The sequence below is a fragment of the Apium graveolens genome, chromosome 2, assembly GCF_009905375.1.
Source record: "Apium graveolens cultivar Ventura chromosome 2, ASM990537v1, whole genome shotgun sequence".
NCBI lineage: Eukaryota > Viridiplantae > Streptophyta > Magnoliopsida > Apiales > Apiaceae > Apium > Apium graveolens.
Window position 1 is genome coordinate 101,478,301 of NC_133648.1, and position 15,892 is coordinate 101,494,192.

Below are 15,892 nucleotides of genomic sequence, written 5' to 3' on the forward strand. Positions count from 1 at the left end.
TGCAAATTGTTAATTTTATATAGCTTGACAGCGCTCTTTCTAACCGCCATCTTGTTTATATTTGTACTTCTCTGTTTTCTTCTAGTGCAGTACACATTCTTACCGATCTTTGGAAGTAACTAAATAATTTTTTTATATAGTTTGACAAATTTCTACACAAATTTTAGAAAACTAAAGACTATCAGGACTGCTTGAAACTGCTTGAAATGAACGTCTAGGTTACTTTCAAACAGGATGGATAAATCCTTACAACGTTTATTCTTTTATTCGATTCTAGACAAGTAGTGCATTTCGAATGTTTTAGGTAGCACTTCTTCGAGTAATTCTGACGTTCAAGCCATTCATCATGTGAAGTATGACTGAATCACTAGGACAAATGGATTGGCCTTCCACCAGCTGAACCTTATAATGAAATATAATGGAGGCTGCCACTATTTTCATCTGCACTAATGTCATGTCTTTGCCCAAGCATGACCTAGGCCCTGCATTGAAGGCACTAAACTTATAAGACGGCTCGTGTTTGATCCCTCCTTCTTCTGTAATCCATCTTTCTGGCTTGAAATCTAAGCAATCTTTACCCCATACCGACTCCATTCTCCCCATTGAGTAGAAAGACAGGACTGTTTTTGTTCTCTTGTTTATGCGATGACCGCTTGGGAGGATATCGGTTTCATTTGGAGCTTTGTGCTGGAGAGCAACTGGAGGGTATAGTCGCAAGGCCTCACATATAGCTCCGTGCAGATAAACCATTGACTTAAGCTCCTCCTTGTCAAGAACTTTCCATTTTCCATTTCCTTTCTTATTCAGTAGTGTTACGACTTCTTTATGAATCTTGTATTCTTCAAAAGGGTTGGTTGCAATCAGCCAAAAGAGCCAAGTGAGCGCTGCACTAACTGTGTCTCTACCTGCAAACAATAAATTTAGTAACTGATCTCTCAAACTTTTGTCGAAAACACTAGTATTTTCATCCATTTCCTTAATGTAGCTTGTCATCAAATCATGGTGATCATCCATGTTTTTGCCATCTTTTGCCTTTCTTTGCAGTTCATCATTCTTCAGTGTGATACAGTGCAGTATGAAATTGTCAATGGCCTCAACAGCATCACTAAGTTTCTTTTCTTTTCCAATTCCAAGCCACTTCTGTAACTTCCACACAAATTCAGGAAATATGTGTCTATAGAGCAACGCTTGTTCTGCTTCGCAAAATGCCTTCTCGTATAAAACATGAGGAAAATTTACACTAAGAGTAGCAGGATCATGGCCTAGGACTAAAGTGCATGTTGAATCAAATGTGAAACGCTGAAAAACTTGTTGTAAATCCACCTCACTTCGTTTCTCCGAGACACTGTCAAGAAATGGAATTAGGCCACTGTCCACTTTTTTCCAGTTAGTATCCTGCACAAACGTTTGAAAATTGCGATGATTAAGTAAAAACAGAGCAGTCTTTCTCTGATCTTCCCATGCTTTGTTGTCAAGATTGAAAATTCCTTCACCCAAAACATCAAAGATGGTGGAGTAGTCATGACCCTTTGGATAATTTGTGAAATTTTTGCTCAACATGTAGTGTATATTAGTAGGATCACAAGTGACGAAAAGATCCATGTTAGAAAACCAAGGGCCTTTTAAGCAGAATGTGCCATCATTATCTCTTAAAACATCTGTCACATAATCGTGAAGACGATTTCCGTTTTGAATAATCTCCACTGACATACCAACAACTGGCCAATCGATCGGGATCATTTTTTTAGGATCTTTTAAGCTCCATCTTCTACAGAAAAGTGAGACAAAGAAGATAATTACTGAAAATATCTCAGCTAAAATGAATGTGTCCATAGTAGGTGTATAATAGAAAACTTTTCACTTGAAGAAAACAATAAGCTATGATCCTAAAGCTATCCAAGGTCTATATTTATGATGCAAGATTACATGTTTGAAAGGAATGATTTTAGCAACTTAATGACAGAAATTAAGAGCATGACTTGGGCACTTGTGTATTCTGTTTTATGCTTTTGTCAGAAGAGTGCAGATTTTTGTGGTAGATTCAAGGAGGTTGTTTTTGGATGAACTACATAATTTATTTATTTATTTGTTGGAAAGTTTAAGGTTACCATAGGATGCTAATATTAAATTATCTAAAATAACAGTATGTTGTTTTAGTAAAGTAGCAAAATAAATCACAGGTTTTCAACACATGCAATTTGTATTTTGTTACTGAGCGGGGAGAACACAACCCAAGTATATGATAGATATCAACATACAGAGATGAGAATGAAAAACGCATCATACGAAATTATAAAAGCTTGAGTTGCATTCAAACGTGGTAAGAAATTAGGATTCTCCTGGAATATCTAAAGCACATTACAATCGAAAATGTAGTTTTATGAGCTAAACTTATTTCAAATGTTCAGTGAACCAATCATCACAATTTTATTAAATGCAGGACATCATGAATCAAGTAGCTGATTTCGTAACCTTCACCTTCAAGCCATGTTTCATCTGCAACACCACTGACTTCCTAGGACAAACTGGAGGATGACCTTCTACCATCTCAATCCGATACCGATATAAAATGGAGGCTGCTATTATTTTGGTTTGCACAAATGACATTTCCTTGCCTAAACAAGTCCTTGGTCCTGAATTGAATGCAACAAACTTGTACGACGGTACATGCTTTGTTTTTCCTTGCTCTGAAATCCATCTCTCGGGCTTAAACTCTAAGCAATCTTCACCCCAGATGCTCTCCATTCTCCCTACCGAGTAAAATGATATTAGTATCCTTGTATGTTTCCCAATAGAATGGCCACTCGGCAGAACATCTGCCTGAAAAGAAGCTTTATGGTTTAAAGGAACTGCTGGGAATAACCTCATGGCTTCACACAAGGCTCCATGCAGATAAACAAGATTACTAATATTGGTAGCATCAAATAGCCTGATATCATCTTTCTCACTGTTTTTGAAACTCATATTCTTCTTGATCTCTTCTTGGATCTTGAGTCCTACTGATGGATGAGTTGCAATGAGCCAGAAAAACCAAGATAGAGTAGCGCTTGTGGTGTCTCTAGCCGCAAACAGTAAATTCATTACGGTGTCTTTCAAAAATTTGTCAAAGTTACCAGAAGGTGTAGCAATTCCTTTGTATGCATGCATGAAGTTTGTTAACAAGTCAAAGTCATCCTCACTGTGTGTTTCTGTGACAAGATCATCACTAGCTGAGCTTTTGCTTAACTTCTCGCATGTTAAAGCTATGCAGTGTACCACGAGATTATTCAGTTCATCCGAAGCTTTCTGCATCTTCTTCTCTAGGCCGATCTGCAGCCATTTTTTTAACTTCCAATAGCTTACTGGCAGAATATGTCTATAAAAAGCCCCTGTTTCAGTAATGTCAAATGCTTTTTCAGCCTTGACATGATATGCTTTGTCATCCGTAGCATGCATTGAATCAATAGAAAGGCAACATGGATCATAGCCTAAGATCAATTTGCAGCTAGTATCATAAGTAAACTTTTGAAGTAAATCAGCCAGATCAATTTCTTTCCACTCATCCGCTACACGGTCCAAGATTGGGATTAGTCTCTTTTCAACCTCCCCCCAGCTAATCTTTTCCAAGAATGTACGGAACTTAGAATGGTTTAAGAGAAACATTGTAGTTTTCCTCTGGAGTTCCCACAAAGTCGCATCCGTATTGAATATTCCGTCTCCCAGAAGCTCAAATATCTGATTGAACTTGGGACCTTTGGGGTAGTTAGAGAAGTTCCTGCTCAAAATGTGTTGAATATTAGCAGGATCACAAGTGAGTATTTCATCTGAACCAGCAAAACAATGCCTCTTGATAACAAAAGTGCCTCCTGATTCCTGAAGAAGCTCGGTTACAAAATCATGCATGCGATGAGCATTGGATATAAGGCCGGGCATCATACCAAGAAAAGGCCAATTAGTGGGAAATTTAGGGTGCTTCTTAATAAATTTCAAGTGAAGATAAATAACCAGAAGAGAACAGAAGGTAGCTACAAGAATTGGTAGATATGATTCGAGGGTTTGAAGAGGCAGTGCCATTGAAGCTCCTTTTTTTGGTTATGATTCTGTCTCTCCAACAAATAGAATTTATATAGGGAATATTTGCTTGGCATTAAGTGACTTCTTAATTACTTTGAATCAATCAAGCAAATCAAACGTAAAACGTTTAACATAAAGTGGGTCAAATTTCATAAAGTGCTAAAATTTGTTTAACATATCTCGGGGATTCTTCAGTTTTCTAACAGGTGAACAAGACTTAAAACTTCAGTTACAAATCTCCATGTTTACTCAAAATTAATGAGAATATTAACTCCAAGATCAAATGTGGTAATTTCATACCATACACTTTGATAACTTTCTATGTTTTTGTATGAAATAGAATTTAACATTTGCCTTTGCTTGTGAGTTGTGAATTACATCATCAAGATTACTTGTATATTGTAAAATTAGTCATTTGTTTTTAAGATAAAGAATACCCATAGCATTTAAAGGTAACCGCGTTCTGATTAGTAACCGTAGAATATCTTCGATGATTTATCACCCTGGGTTTCAAAAGTTGTATATTCTGATATTCAATGCTAAAATATACCAACTAAAATTAAGAGATAAATAAAAAATGTCCTTATAGGGAAAGCATGTGTATGGGCCTAGAACCTGAAGTTCTTCCATTAAAAGGGTTACAAAAATTATTGTTCTGAAACTTTTCATTTTAAATTTTATAGTTTTTCTTAATTAAGTTATTACTTTAAAGTGAAGATTGTAACTCATAAATTCAGAAGAAAAGTGGAACTGGAGGTGCACTTTGGCAATTTATCTATACTATAGTATAAAGGAATAGGGTATAATTTAATTTAATGATTATCCCCTCCTTAATAAAATAATAAATAAATATTTTATTATTAAAACAATAAATATATCTATTTATACTATTATATTAAATACGTAATAATAAAAATTTGGTTCGTAGTCAGTCTGGTCACCGTAATTATAGTAATATTTTAAAATAAAACACTTTCATAAATAAATTAATATTTATAACAGAATTATAATATGTCTAACAATTTTCGTTAAAACAAAAATAATATATAAAATTCACTCGGCCGGGCTAAACAAAGTTATACTATTGATCTAATTTTAAATAAAAAAACTAAAAAAAAAACTGCATATAGTTAATTGGATTTGAAGAATCGGGCTAAAGTAAAATAATAAATATTATTGATCCCGCTAAAAATATTATATTATTGAACCAGACTATAACAAAATAAAATTTGAAAGAAAATTCATGAGGTCGATATAATGTCATCAAAATAATACATATTATCCATTCAGTCTAAAATAAAATAATAATCACCCCGGGCTAAAATAAAATTAAACAAAATAGTAAGTATAATTAGGTGGATTTGATTGATATAATGGGCCTCAAGCTAACAAAATTTTTGTCATTGATACATAAAATTTTACCATTGATTGGGGTTTAAACATATTAAACTAACATAAATCTGAACATAATTATTTGGATTTGGTCGATTAACAGACTAATGACAATTCGTATATATTATTAATTTCAGCAAAAATTTATTTTTTAATTAAATATAATAATCTTTCATAAACACACCTATAAATATCAATACAAAGATAATTTTCAATCATTACATTATTTTTTAAAACCGTAGGATCACTAACTTATACACCTATGTGTATATTAATAATTATTATCAAATCATATTATTAAAATTTCAAATAAATAAGTTTCATAAAATTAAACTTTTGAAAGGCACATGTCATAGCCTATTTGTTTATTCTAGGATTGAACTCAACTCAAATAAGAATTTAACAAGTAAATAGTGGTTCTATCATCAAAAAGATCTCTCAAAGTAACATCTGTCAAAGGATTAAGGAACATTGTTCATCTACAAACTTGAGGAATTAATTCACTGGAAGAAGCTCAAGAAATTGATCAAGCCTCAGTGATATAAATCAAGATTGTGGATTTAATCAGGTGACAGAGATCTTGTCAGGGTATCAATTAATTACAGGGATTTAATCTGAAGAAAATCAAGTTATTAAAATCAAGACATGAAGAAACATCACAGAAGTTAGTCATTCATGAACCAGACAGTACATCGAGTGTCAACATTGAAGTGATGGAATTGATTCATAATTTTCAGTGATTTTCAGAAGATTGTCAGAAGAGTGGTTGCTGTTCAAGAATAGTATTAATTCTCTATTAATTAATTAAGTCATATAATTTAATTAAGAAAATAAATTATATCTGCAAAGATTAATTTATTGATTAATTGAATTAATTGGTTAATTAATTCTGAATTAATATTATGTATTTTCAGAATTGATTTTGAATTAATATTCAATATTAATTCAGCAAGACAAACATTTGAACTGGTATGACAATTGGATTGTCATACCGAAAGTCTTTCCAGTTCTTTTAGATTGTCTTGCCGAAAGTCTTTCCAGCTCAAAGGATTGTCTTACCGATAGTCTTTTCAGCTCAAAGGATTGTCTTGCCGACAGTCTTGCCAGTTCATTCAATAGTCTCACCGATTGTCTTGCTAGATCAAAGGATTGTCTTTCCAGTACAATTCAATTTGATTGTTTGATTACTTATAAACAGAAGCAGATCTTTCAACAGACAACATTGAATATTTCAACCAACTCAAGAACATAGAAACAAAAAGAAAGTAGTGAACTTATTATCTTCTACTGCAATATTACAGGATATTAATTTCTAGTATTTATTGTTAAATCTAAGCCACTAGAAATCCTTCTCTCGTTCTTATGTAACTATCTAGCGGATCAAAATCCCTAGAACTAAATCTCAAATTGTCTTTAGCATTTGATCTTTTTATTTCAAAAATAGAAAAAGTTCATGTCGAATTTATTCTAGATTTGGAATAATTTATTTGAGATTAATCCCTTGTAAACGATACCGTTGTTGTAACACCTTTCAAGTTTAATAATAGTTTTATTTAACTTGAATTTTGTTTCACTTTTTTATTCCGCATTATATTCGATTAAACGGTATAGTTTGTATTCAACCCCCTTCTACAAACATATTGGGACCTAACATTTTTTACTTTAAATTAAATTGAAAAAAGTTATGTTGTAACACCCCCGACTTAAAAATAAATATTAGATGGAATGAATGGAATAAATATTCTAATTATGTGTTACTTGACATATGTGTTCGATGTTTACATGTGATAAAATTTATGAATTTTTATATATCTAAAATAAAGTATAGATAATTTTGATATTTTTCTAGCAATTTATCTATCATTATATGATTTTATAAACGATCGATTTATAATTTTTCAAATTAGATATTAATTATTTTGAATAATCGGAAATCGTCCAACTTTAACGGTTTTTATGTTTTCACCACCCAGAAGTTTCGGGAAAACTCATTTTTATCTTAATTTAATTATTTCGAGTATTTTCCGTGTTTTAACTTTTTCAATTCGGAGTACGATTTTACTCATACGGTTCCCAGTACAAATTTTATGATATTATTTTAGTTTCGGTAAACCGATAAACCATATATTTCGATATACGAGATATCTTGATTAGAATCTTATCTTATCTTTTCTTAGTACGTGCAATCATATCTTATCTTTTCGCAGTACGTGCAATCATATTTTATCTTTTAGCAGTAAGTGCAATCCTGTCTTATCTTTTCGCAGTACGTGCAATCCTATCCTATCTTTCGTAGTACGTGCAAGCCTATCATATCTTTTCATAGTACGTGCAATCCCATCTTATCATTCCGTAGCTATAAATAGCCCTTTAGTACCTTGTTCAAAAAAAAGAAAAGCAAACATAAAAATCTTATAATTACCCGAAGAAAATACGTATATTCATAGTATTCTTCATAATCAAATGAGTATTTGAAGGCGTTATCGAACTCCGATTTTAGCATGCAAGTAGTCGAATCGAAACTCGTAACAAGTAGAATCAAGTTTTAGCAACCATATCACTGTAGATTCAATTGGACGAAAGATCGATAGTAAAATCAATTCGAAGTTTGGGATTCATAGAGAATAAATTAAGCGGTGCACGGTAAATATATAATGTACTATTTTACTGTTGATGTTTTGATCTTTAAATGAGGACTGATTTTATTTGACTGATGATTCACTGATGAAAAACGAGTATTCTTGCACTGATACTTGATGAACTGATGATGATGCTTCCTTTTTAGACTTATGTTTGTACCCAGTTAGGGTCTTTTGATGTATCGTAAACTTTTGTTATATACTGAAGATGTTGTACGAATTTTAGATTATTAATTAAGTTTATGGTTATGTAAGTATATATCGATTTGTAGTTAATTTGGCATCTCCAGGTTGGGTTTCTAAGGTCATCCCGAGGTCGGGGGCGTCACAGGTGGTAAATGAGGACTGATTTTATTTGACTGATGATTCACTGATGAAAAACGAGTATTCTTGCACTGATACTTGATGAACTGATGATGATGATGCTTCCTTTTTAGACTTATGTTTGTACCCAGTTAGGGTCTTTTGATGTATCGTAAACTTTTGTTATAGACTCAAGATGTTGTACGAATTTTAGATTATTAATTAAGTTTATGGTTATGTAAGTATATATCGATTTGTAGTTAATTTGGCATCTCCAGGTTGGGTTTCTAAGGTCATCCCGAGGTCGGGGGCGTCACAGGTGGTATTAGAGCTAAGGTTTCAAAAGGGGACGGATATAGGATTTAGAATCCCGAGTAGTAAAATTTTAGGTTCGAGGAACATTTAGTAAACGCGTAAGCGTAAGTTTTACACGTGGCCATTTTAGACCGTAGAACGTATGTAGTGCTCGATGATCGTTATTGTGGCTTATATTATGACGTGTGCAGTACTCGGTTGATCGTTAGTGTAGCGTATGACATGATATGTGTAGTACTCAATAATCGTTATTGCAACATATATTCGGAATGAAGTAGGATTAATAGTATGTGTTGAATTGTAGGTAAAGATGGTTGATGAAAATTCTTGTGGAAGTGGATCTGGTGTACAAATTAGTCCCGAGATGCTATTGGTTTTAGCGAAAATGAGAAATATGTTGAAGAGCTTAACTGAGGAGCAAACACCTGTGGATACTCCTACCATGGATATTGAGCATGTGAAAAATATAGAGCGAGAAGGTGAGAAAAAAGCGAAGATGTACCTACAAAACTTTTAAGGACACAGATCCCCCTGTATTGAAAGGAGATTTAGATCCACATGCAGTAAACACATGGATTAAAGAAATGGAAAAGGTGATAGAGATCTCTGAATGTTTGGAGGAACAAAAGGTGAAATTTGCAACATACTCTTTAAGGGGGAAGCTATTTTCTAGTGGGATACGGTTAAGTAGACTAAGGATTGCCATAAGATGACTTGGACGAGGTTTAAGGCGTTATTTTTTGATAAGTATTTCCCGACATGCATGAAAAATGAGATGGAGATGAAGTTTTTAGGACTGAGGAAGGAAGGAATGTCCGTGTCGGAATTTTTATCCAAATTTTTAGAACTTTCTAGATTTTCTCCTTATCAGGTTGATACAGAAGCTAGGAAATGTCAAAGGTTTCAAGAGGGACTGAAGCCTCAAATCAGAGAAAGGGTTTCTGTTGGGAATATGTTGTGAACTTGATGATTAGATTAACAAAACACCTTGGTAGATTTAACTTAGTGAAAAATATAGCACTTGATGGATAATCAGATATAGTCCCGACGGATGACTCAATATAGTCCCGACGGATGATGATTTGACATCCATCGAGTGAGTAGCTTGTGTAATAATAAGTATTGTAACACATTTCAGTGAACAACTTTGTATAGATCCTGCAATAGCATATAAGTCATGTTGACTATTATTAGATATGCAGAATAGGTGATTAATTGTAAATATAAGATGTCTTGTAATTCTGCATAAGTGAAATGAAGTCAAGTGTCAAATAGCTACCCGACGGATGATCAACAAAGCTACCCGACGGATGATCAATAAGGAAACCCGACGGATGACAAGCATGTACTCGAGGGATGATCAATTCAAATATCTATTGACAGTGACAAGACAGTCACATGCGTTGGGTGTTTTCAAAAGAAATATGGGAACCTGTTTAACAGGAAATGAAGAACAAATAAGCATTACCATTTCCATGCAAGCTAAGAAGATTTTCCAAGATGCTGGAATAGAGTAGTGAAGCAGCATGGAGTTTGACTTGATAGTTTTGTTTATTATCCTGTCTTATTACCATGTAAACTTAGTTATATATAAACCAGGTGTAGCTAGTGAAACAAATAACTAATCAAACACTTTTAGAAGAGAAATAGAAAAAGCTGTGACTGTTAAGAATTTCTCTGTAGTTTGTATGTTCACTTGTAAAGCAGCTGTGAGACAATTTGTTCTTCACAGAGTTCTTAAATTGATATATATATATATATATATATATATATCTGGTGGATATTTTCAAATCCACCAGAAAATTTTAAAGACTTGTGTTTTTATTACTTAGTGTTTTTGATTTATTTAACTTGTGATTCCGCACCTTGCAAATCAAAACACTTGTATATATAGTTTGAGTTAAAACATTTTATAATTCAAGAAAAAGTTTACTAGAATTACATTCAACCCCCCCCCCCTTCTGTAATTCTTGCTGCATTGTTAGGGACTAACAATTGGTATCAGAGTAAGCTCTTGAAGCACAAAGAGTTTAAAGATCATAACAACCAGCAAGATGAACAAAAAGGATGTTGGAGTCAAGATTCCTTTTCTGGACAAAGATAATTACCATCACTTGAAGGTAAAGATGCATCTTCATTTACTTTCTCAAGATGAGGCCTATGTGGATTGCATAGAGAGAGGTCCTCATGTACCAATGAGAGCTACAAATGGAAATGAGCCATCAGTTCCCAAGCCAAGGCATGAATGGTCAGATCCTGATATTGAGCAAGTCAGGAAAGACAAGAAGGCCATGAATATTTTATTCAATGGAGTTGATGGTGACATGTTTGACAACATCATCAATTGCAAGACAACCAAGGAGATTTGGGACACCATTCAAATAATTTGTGATGGCACTGAACAAGTTAGAGAAAACAAGATACAGTTACTAATTCAGCAATATGAGCATTTTCACTGTGAAGAAGCTACTAAATGCTCTGAAGCTGCATGGAAGAGTCTACCAAACCAAAGATTCTAACCTCAAATTCCTGAGATCCCTTCCAAAAGAATGGAAACCAATGACAGTCTCTTTGAAAAATTCACAAGAATACAAGGAGTTTACACTAGAGAGACTGTATGGCATTCTAAAGACTTATGAGCTTGAAATAGAGCAAGATGAAAGAATGGAGAAGGGAGAAAGAAAGGAGGGTCCATTGCACTGGTTGCTGAGTTAGAGAAAGAGAAGGATATGAAGATAGAAGTTGTTGAGTCTACTTCAAAGGTCTGTGAAAACAAGGGCAATGGACTGGTAGCTGAAAATGAAGATTCTTTGATCCAAGATGATATAGATGATATTGATGAATATCTTGCATTTCTTTCCAGAAGATTTTCCAATCTCAAGTTCAAGAAGAATTTTGGAGCAACTAAGCCAAATAGAAACATGATGGATAAATCAAAATTCAAGTGTTTCAAATGTGGCTTGGCAGGGCACTTTGTCAGTGAGTGTAGAAAGTCAGATTCCAGCAAGAAGAAGTTTGAGCCTGTGGATTATAAACAGAAGTATTTTGAGGTGTTCAAACAAAAGGAAAGAGCTTTTATTACATAAGAAAATAACTGGGCAACAGATGGTTTGGATGAGGATGAAGATGTCAGCTATGTCAATCTAGCCCTAATGGCCAAGTCTGATGAAACAGAGACAAGTTCTTCAAGTAATCAGGTAATCACCACTAACCTTGCACATTTATCTAAAGCTGAGTGTAATGATGTAATAAATGACATGTCTACAGAATTATATCACTTGCGTGTTACACTTAAGTCCCTCACTAAGGAAAATGCTAAAATCAAAGAAAATAATTTGTTTTTAAGTGAGAGGAATAATGTGCTAGAGTCTCAGTTTATTGAATTTGAAAAATTGAGAATAGAATGTAAGATTGCTAAGGAGGAATTAACTGAGTCCTTGAAGAAAGAAGAAATTTTGAAAAAGCAGCTTGATCGTGAACAAGAGGTGATTAAGGCATTGAAATCATCTAGAGATGTCCATGCTCAAATCACCAAAGTTTAAGGTATTGAGTCCTTCTGTGATGCAGCCTGGAAAAAGAGTAAAGAGAAGCTGGAATCCAATTTGGTTGAAGGATTGCTAACAGATGTAGACTCGGCGGATGATGAGAGTCATCCGTCGGATAATCAAAAAGGTTATCCGTCGAGTGACATAAATCCTCATTTGTCGGTTGTGAACAAACCTGTGAGTAAAACCAAACTTGCCAAGTTAAATGAAAAATATGGATCAGTTTCCAAAAACTTTATTTTAGGAGAATCTAGTCAAGTGAAGAAGGAGAAGAAAGTGAATGTTGGTCATTTGTCAATCAAGCAATTGAATGACAGACTAGAAAAGATTGAGGTTAAAACAGAGGCTAAAAAGAAAAATAATAGAAATGAGAAAGTAGGGATTAACAAACATAACAACTACACACCTGATAAGTATGCTCCAATAAAAATCTGTGTTAAGTGTGGAAGTGTTAATCATCTGTCTGTTAATTGCAAAATTTCCGTGCCTACTTTCATGACTGTACCACCCTATTTTCCCAACATGAGTGATATGCCTTCTATGCCTATGAATGCTATATCTGCACAGAATATGAATGCAAAATTTTCTAATATGTCATTTGCACCTAATCCTTATTATGCCGCATTTAGTATGCCTCAAATGCCACTTAGCATGCCCTACTGGAATAACATATTTACAAATAGCATGTCATTTCCTTTTAATCAAAATGTGCATGATAATTCTGTTTTAATGAATGGTTTCAAAGGTCCAACTCATATGACTAAGGATGAATCTGATATCCCCAAGTCAAATGAGATCAAACCTAAGAAACAAAAGAATAAAGCTAACAAGGCTGGACCCAAGGAAACTTGGGTACCAAAATTAACTTGATTTGATTTTCATGTGTGCAGCGAAACAGAAAGAATATGTGGTACTTGGATAGTGGTTGTTCAAGACACATGACTGGTGATTCTACCATGCTCATAGAGTTCAAGAAAAGAGCTGGCCCAAGTATTACTTTTGGAGATGACAACAAGGTTTATACTGTGGGATATGGCTTGATTTCAAAAAACAATGTCATTATTGAGGAGGTTGCCTTAGTGGATGGTCTCAAGCACAATTTGTTGAGTATCAGCCAACTTTGTGATAAAGTCAATTCGAATACCTTCAATACGGAAGCTTGTGTTGTGACAAACAAGAGGGGCAACAAAGTGGTTCTCACTGAAGTGAGAAAAGGAAATGTGTACTTAGCTGACTTCAACTCATCAAATGCGGAATCTGTTACTTGTCTTCTCAGTAAAGCAAGTGAAGATGAAAGTTGGCTATGGCACAATAAGCTATCCCATCTGAACTTCAAGACCATGAATGAGCTTGTAAAGAAAGAACTGGTTAGAGGTATTCCTCAAGTGGAGTTTTCTAAGGATGGACTGTGTGATGCTTGCCAAAAGGGAAAGCAAATCAAAGCATCATTCAGAAAGAAGCTTGATTCAACAATTGAAGAACCTTTGCAACTGCTACAAATGGATTTGTTTGGACCAGTCAATGTGTTGTCCATCTCAAGGAAAAGATTTTGCCTCGTAATTGTAGATGATTTCTCAAAGTTCTCTTGGACATATTTCCTAAAGTCTAAAGATGAGGCTAGTGAAATCATCATCAATCACATAAGGCAAGTCAACAATCATCCTGATTTCAAAGTTAGAAGAATCAGGAGTGACAATGGAACTGAGTTCAATCTGTCATGAGAGCATTTTGTGAAGAGAATGTGATTATGCATGAGTTTTCAGCAACAAGAACTCCACAACAAAATGGAGTAGTAGAAAGAAAGAACATATCACTTATTGAAGCTGCAAGGACAATGTTTGAAGAATCAAAGTTACCAACATACTTCTGGGCTGAAGCTGTAAATACTGCATGCTACAATCAGAATATTTCTTTGGTTAATCAAGCAAAATGCATGACTCCCTACCAATTGTTCAAGAACAAGAATCCAACTCTAAATTTTCTTCATGTCTTTGGCTGCAAATATTATATCTTGAGAAATCAAACTGATCAAAATGGGAAGTTTAATGCTAAAGCAGATGAAGGAATTTTTGTTGGATATGCTGTTGGTAAAGCATACAAAGTCTAAAATGTGAGAACCAACATTGTTATGTAATCAATACATGTTGTGTTTGATGATAAAAAGATTGAAGGTCTACAAGATGGAGATTACCATGAGAGCCTAAAATTCGATAATGTGGAGATGGTTAGTGATGACAGTGATGATGAAAGTGATCAAGAAACTACAACTAAGGATAGTGCAGAAAAATCTACAACCAATGAAGCTAATAACTCAACATTCATCGAGTTAAAAAATGTTTCATCCATCGACAGACAATTTGCATCATCCATCGGGAGACAATCAGCTTCATCCGTCGGAACTCAAAATACACCATCCATCGGGTCATCAAAAGAAGCTGAAAGTCAGAATAGATCACTTACAAAAAGTCCCTCTTTCTCAAATCATAGATTTATAAACTTAGGGGGAGTTTCTAATAATCAAAACTCAATCACACATCAAGACAACAATGAGGCCTCTTCATCTAGAGCTAATGTACCTTAACAAAGAAAATGGACAAAGAATCACCCCTTTGAGCTCATCATTGGTGATGTAACTCCCCCGAATCCGGGGTCAGAGGATTTGGTCGTCACAATAAAACTTCAATCCAAATTAACCTATTTAATTAATAAACAAATGGCAGCGGAAGATATTTATCATAAATGACCCCAAACTAATCCAAGATCTTTTAAGGTTACAGTTCTAGAAATAAGATATCCAAATTCCATCAATAAATTTTTCACTTTCTTTTAAAACTCCTTTTAACAAAATCCAATTCAAAACTAAACCCACTAGTATAACTTCGAAATGAAGTATACTAGGCCCAAATAAAATACACAACTATAATATAATATAATATAGACAACTTTATACAATAAAACTTACACTAGTTCGTAAACCCTGGACCAACCACCTTACAAGAGCTTCTTCTTTGCTTCCTTGAATTACGCAGTTAAACAGCGCAAGCTAATCCTCACTGGAGGTTAAATTTAAAAACAGGCAAGTATGAGCGAAAGAAATGCTCAGCAAGTTCAGTATAACATATATAGCGTCTTTTGATATAAAACCTACATCTACATTAGAGCAGAACATTTAAAATCATAATTGCTGAAACAGAAAATTTATTAAAAATCGGATAATTGTTTCTCATTGTATTCAAAACTCTTTTTGATATTTTTGAGCGAAAAGCTTCAATAATACTTTGAATCTTGATGAGGATAAAACTCGTAAAACCGTGTTTACGGAAATATCGTAAACAACAACATGAAACAGTGCTTATGGACTGAATCATAAACTTTATTCAAAACCAAAACACTTGATAAATCATACCTTATAAGATTATCAAAAGCAATATAATAATTTAGATTGGAATCCTCGAACGACGGTGTGTTGCCGCCGGTGATCAGCCGCGGAGCAACACCGGTATGCCTAAGCATATCCAACTAAACAAATGGGGCACCCAAGGCACATATTGGCCTATTGGTATTATATCCTGTATAATACCTCACTCTCCGCTGGACCGCCGCCGCGGCCTCTTACGCAACCATCCAATCTTAAAACATTTTATT

The 15,892-nt window shown here is 34.2% G+C and overlaps 2 protein-coding genes across 2 annotated transcripts; both read right to left on the minus strand.

Annotated features, from left to right (window-relative positions):
* Nucleotides 1–300: 300 nt before the first annotated feature.
* LOC141691814 (alkane hydroxylase MAH1-like) lies at nt 301–1,740 on the minus strand. Its single transcript, XM_074496569.1, has one exon. It carries the CDS (start codon nt 1,738–1,740, stop codon nt 301–303), a length of 1,440 nt encoding a protein of 479 aa, XP_074352670.1.
* Nucleotides 1,741–2,201: 461 nt separating this feature from the next.
* LOC141691821 (alkane hydroxylase MAH1-like) lies at nt 2,202–4,053 on the minus strand. The gene has a single exon (XM_074496577.1). The coding sequence runs from the start codon at nt 4,051–4,053 to the stop codon at nt 2,452–2,454; it is 1,602 nt and encodes a 533-aa protein (XP_074352678.1). The 3' UTR covers nt 2,202–2,451.
* Between the last annotated feature and the right edge of the window lie 11,839 nt (nt 4,054–15,892).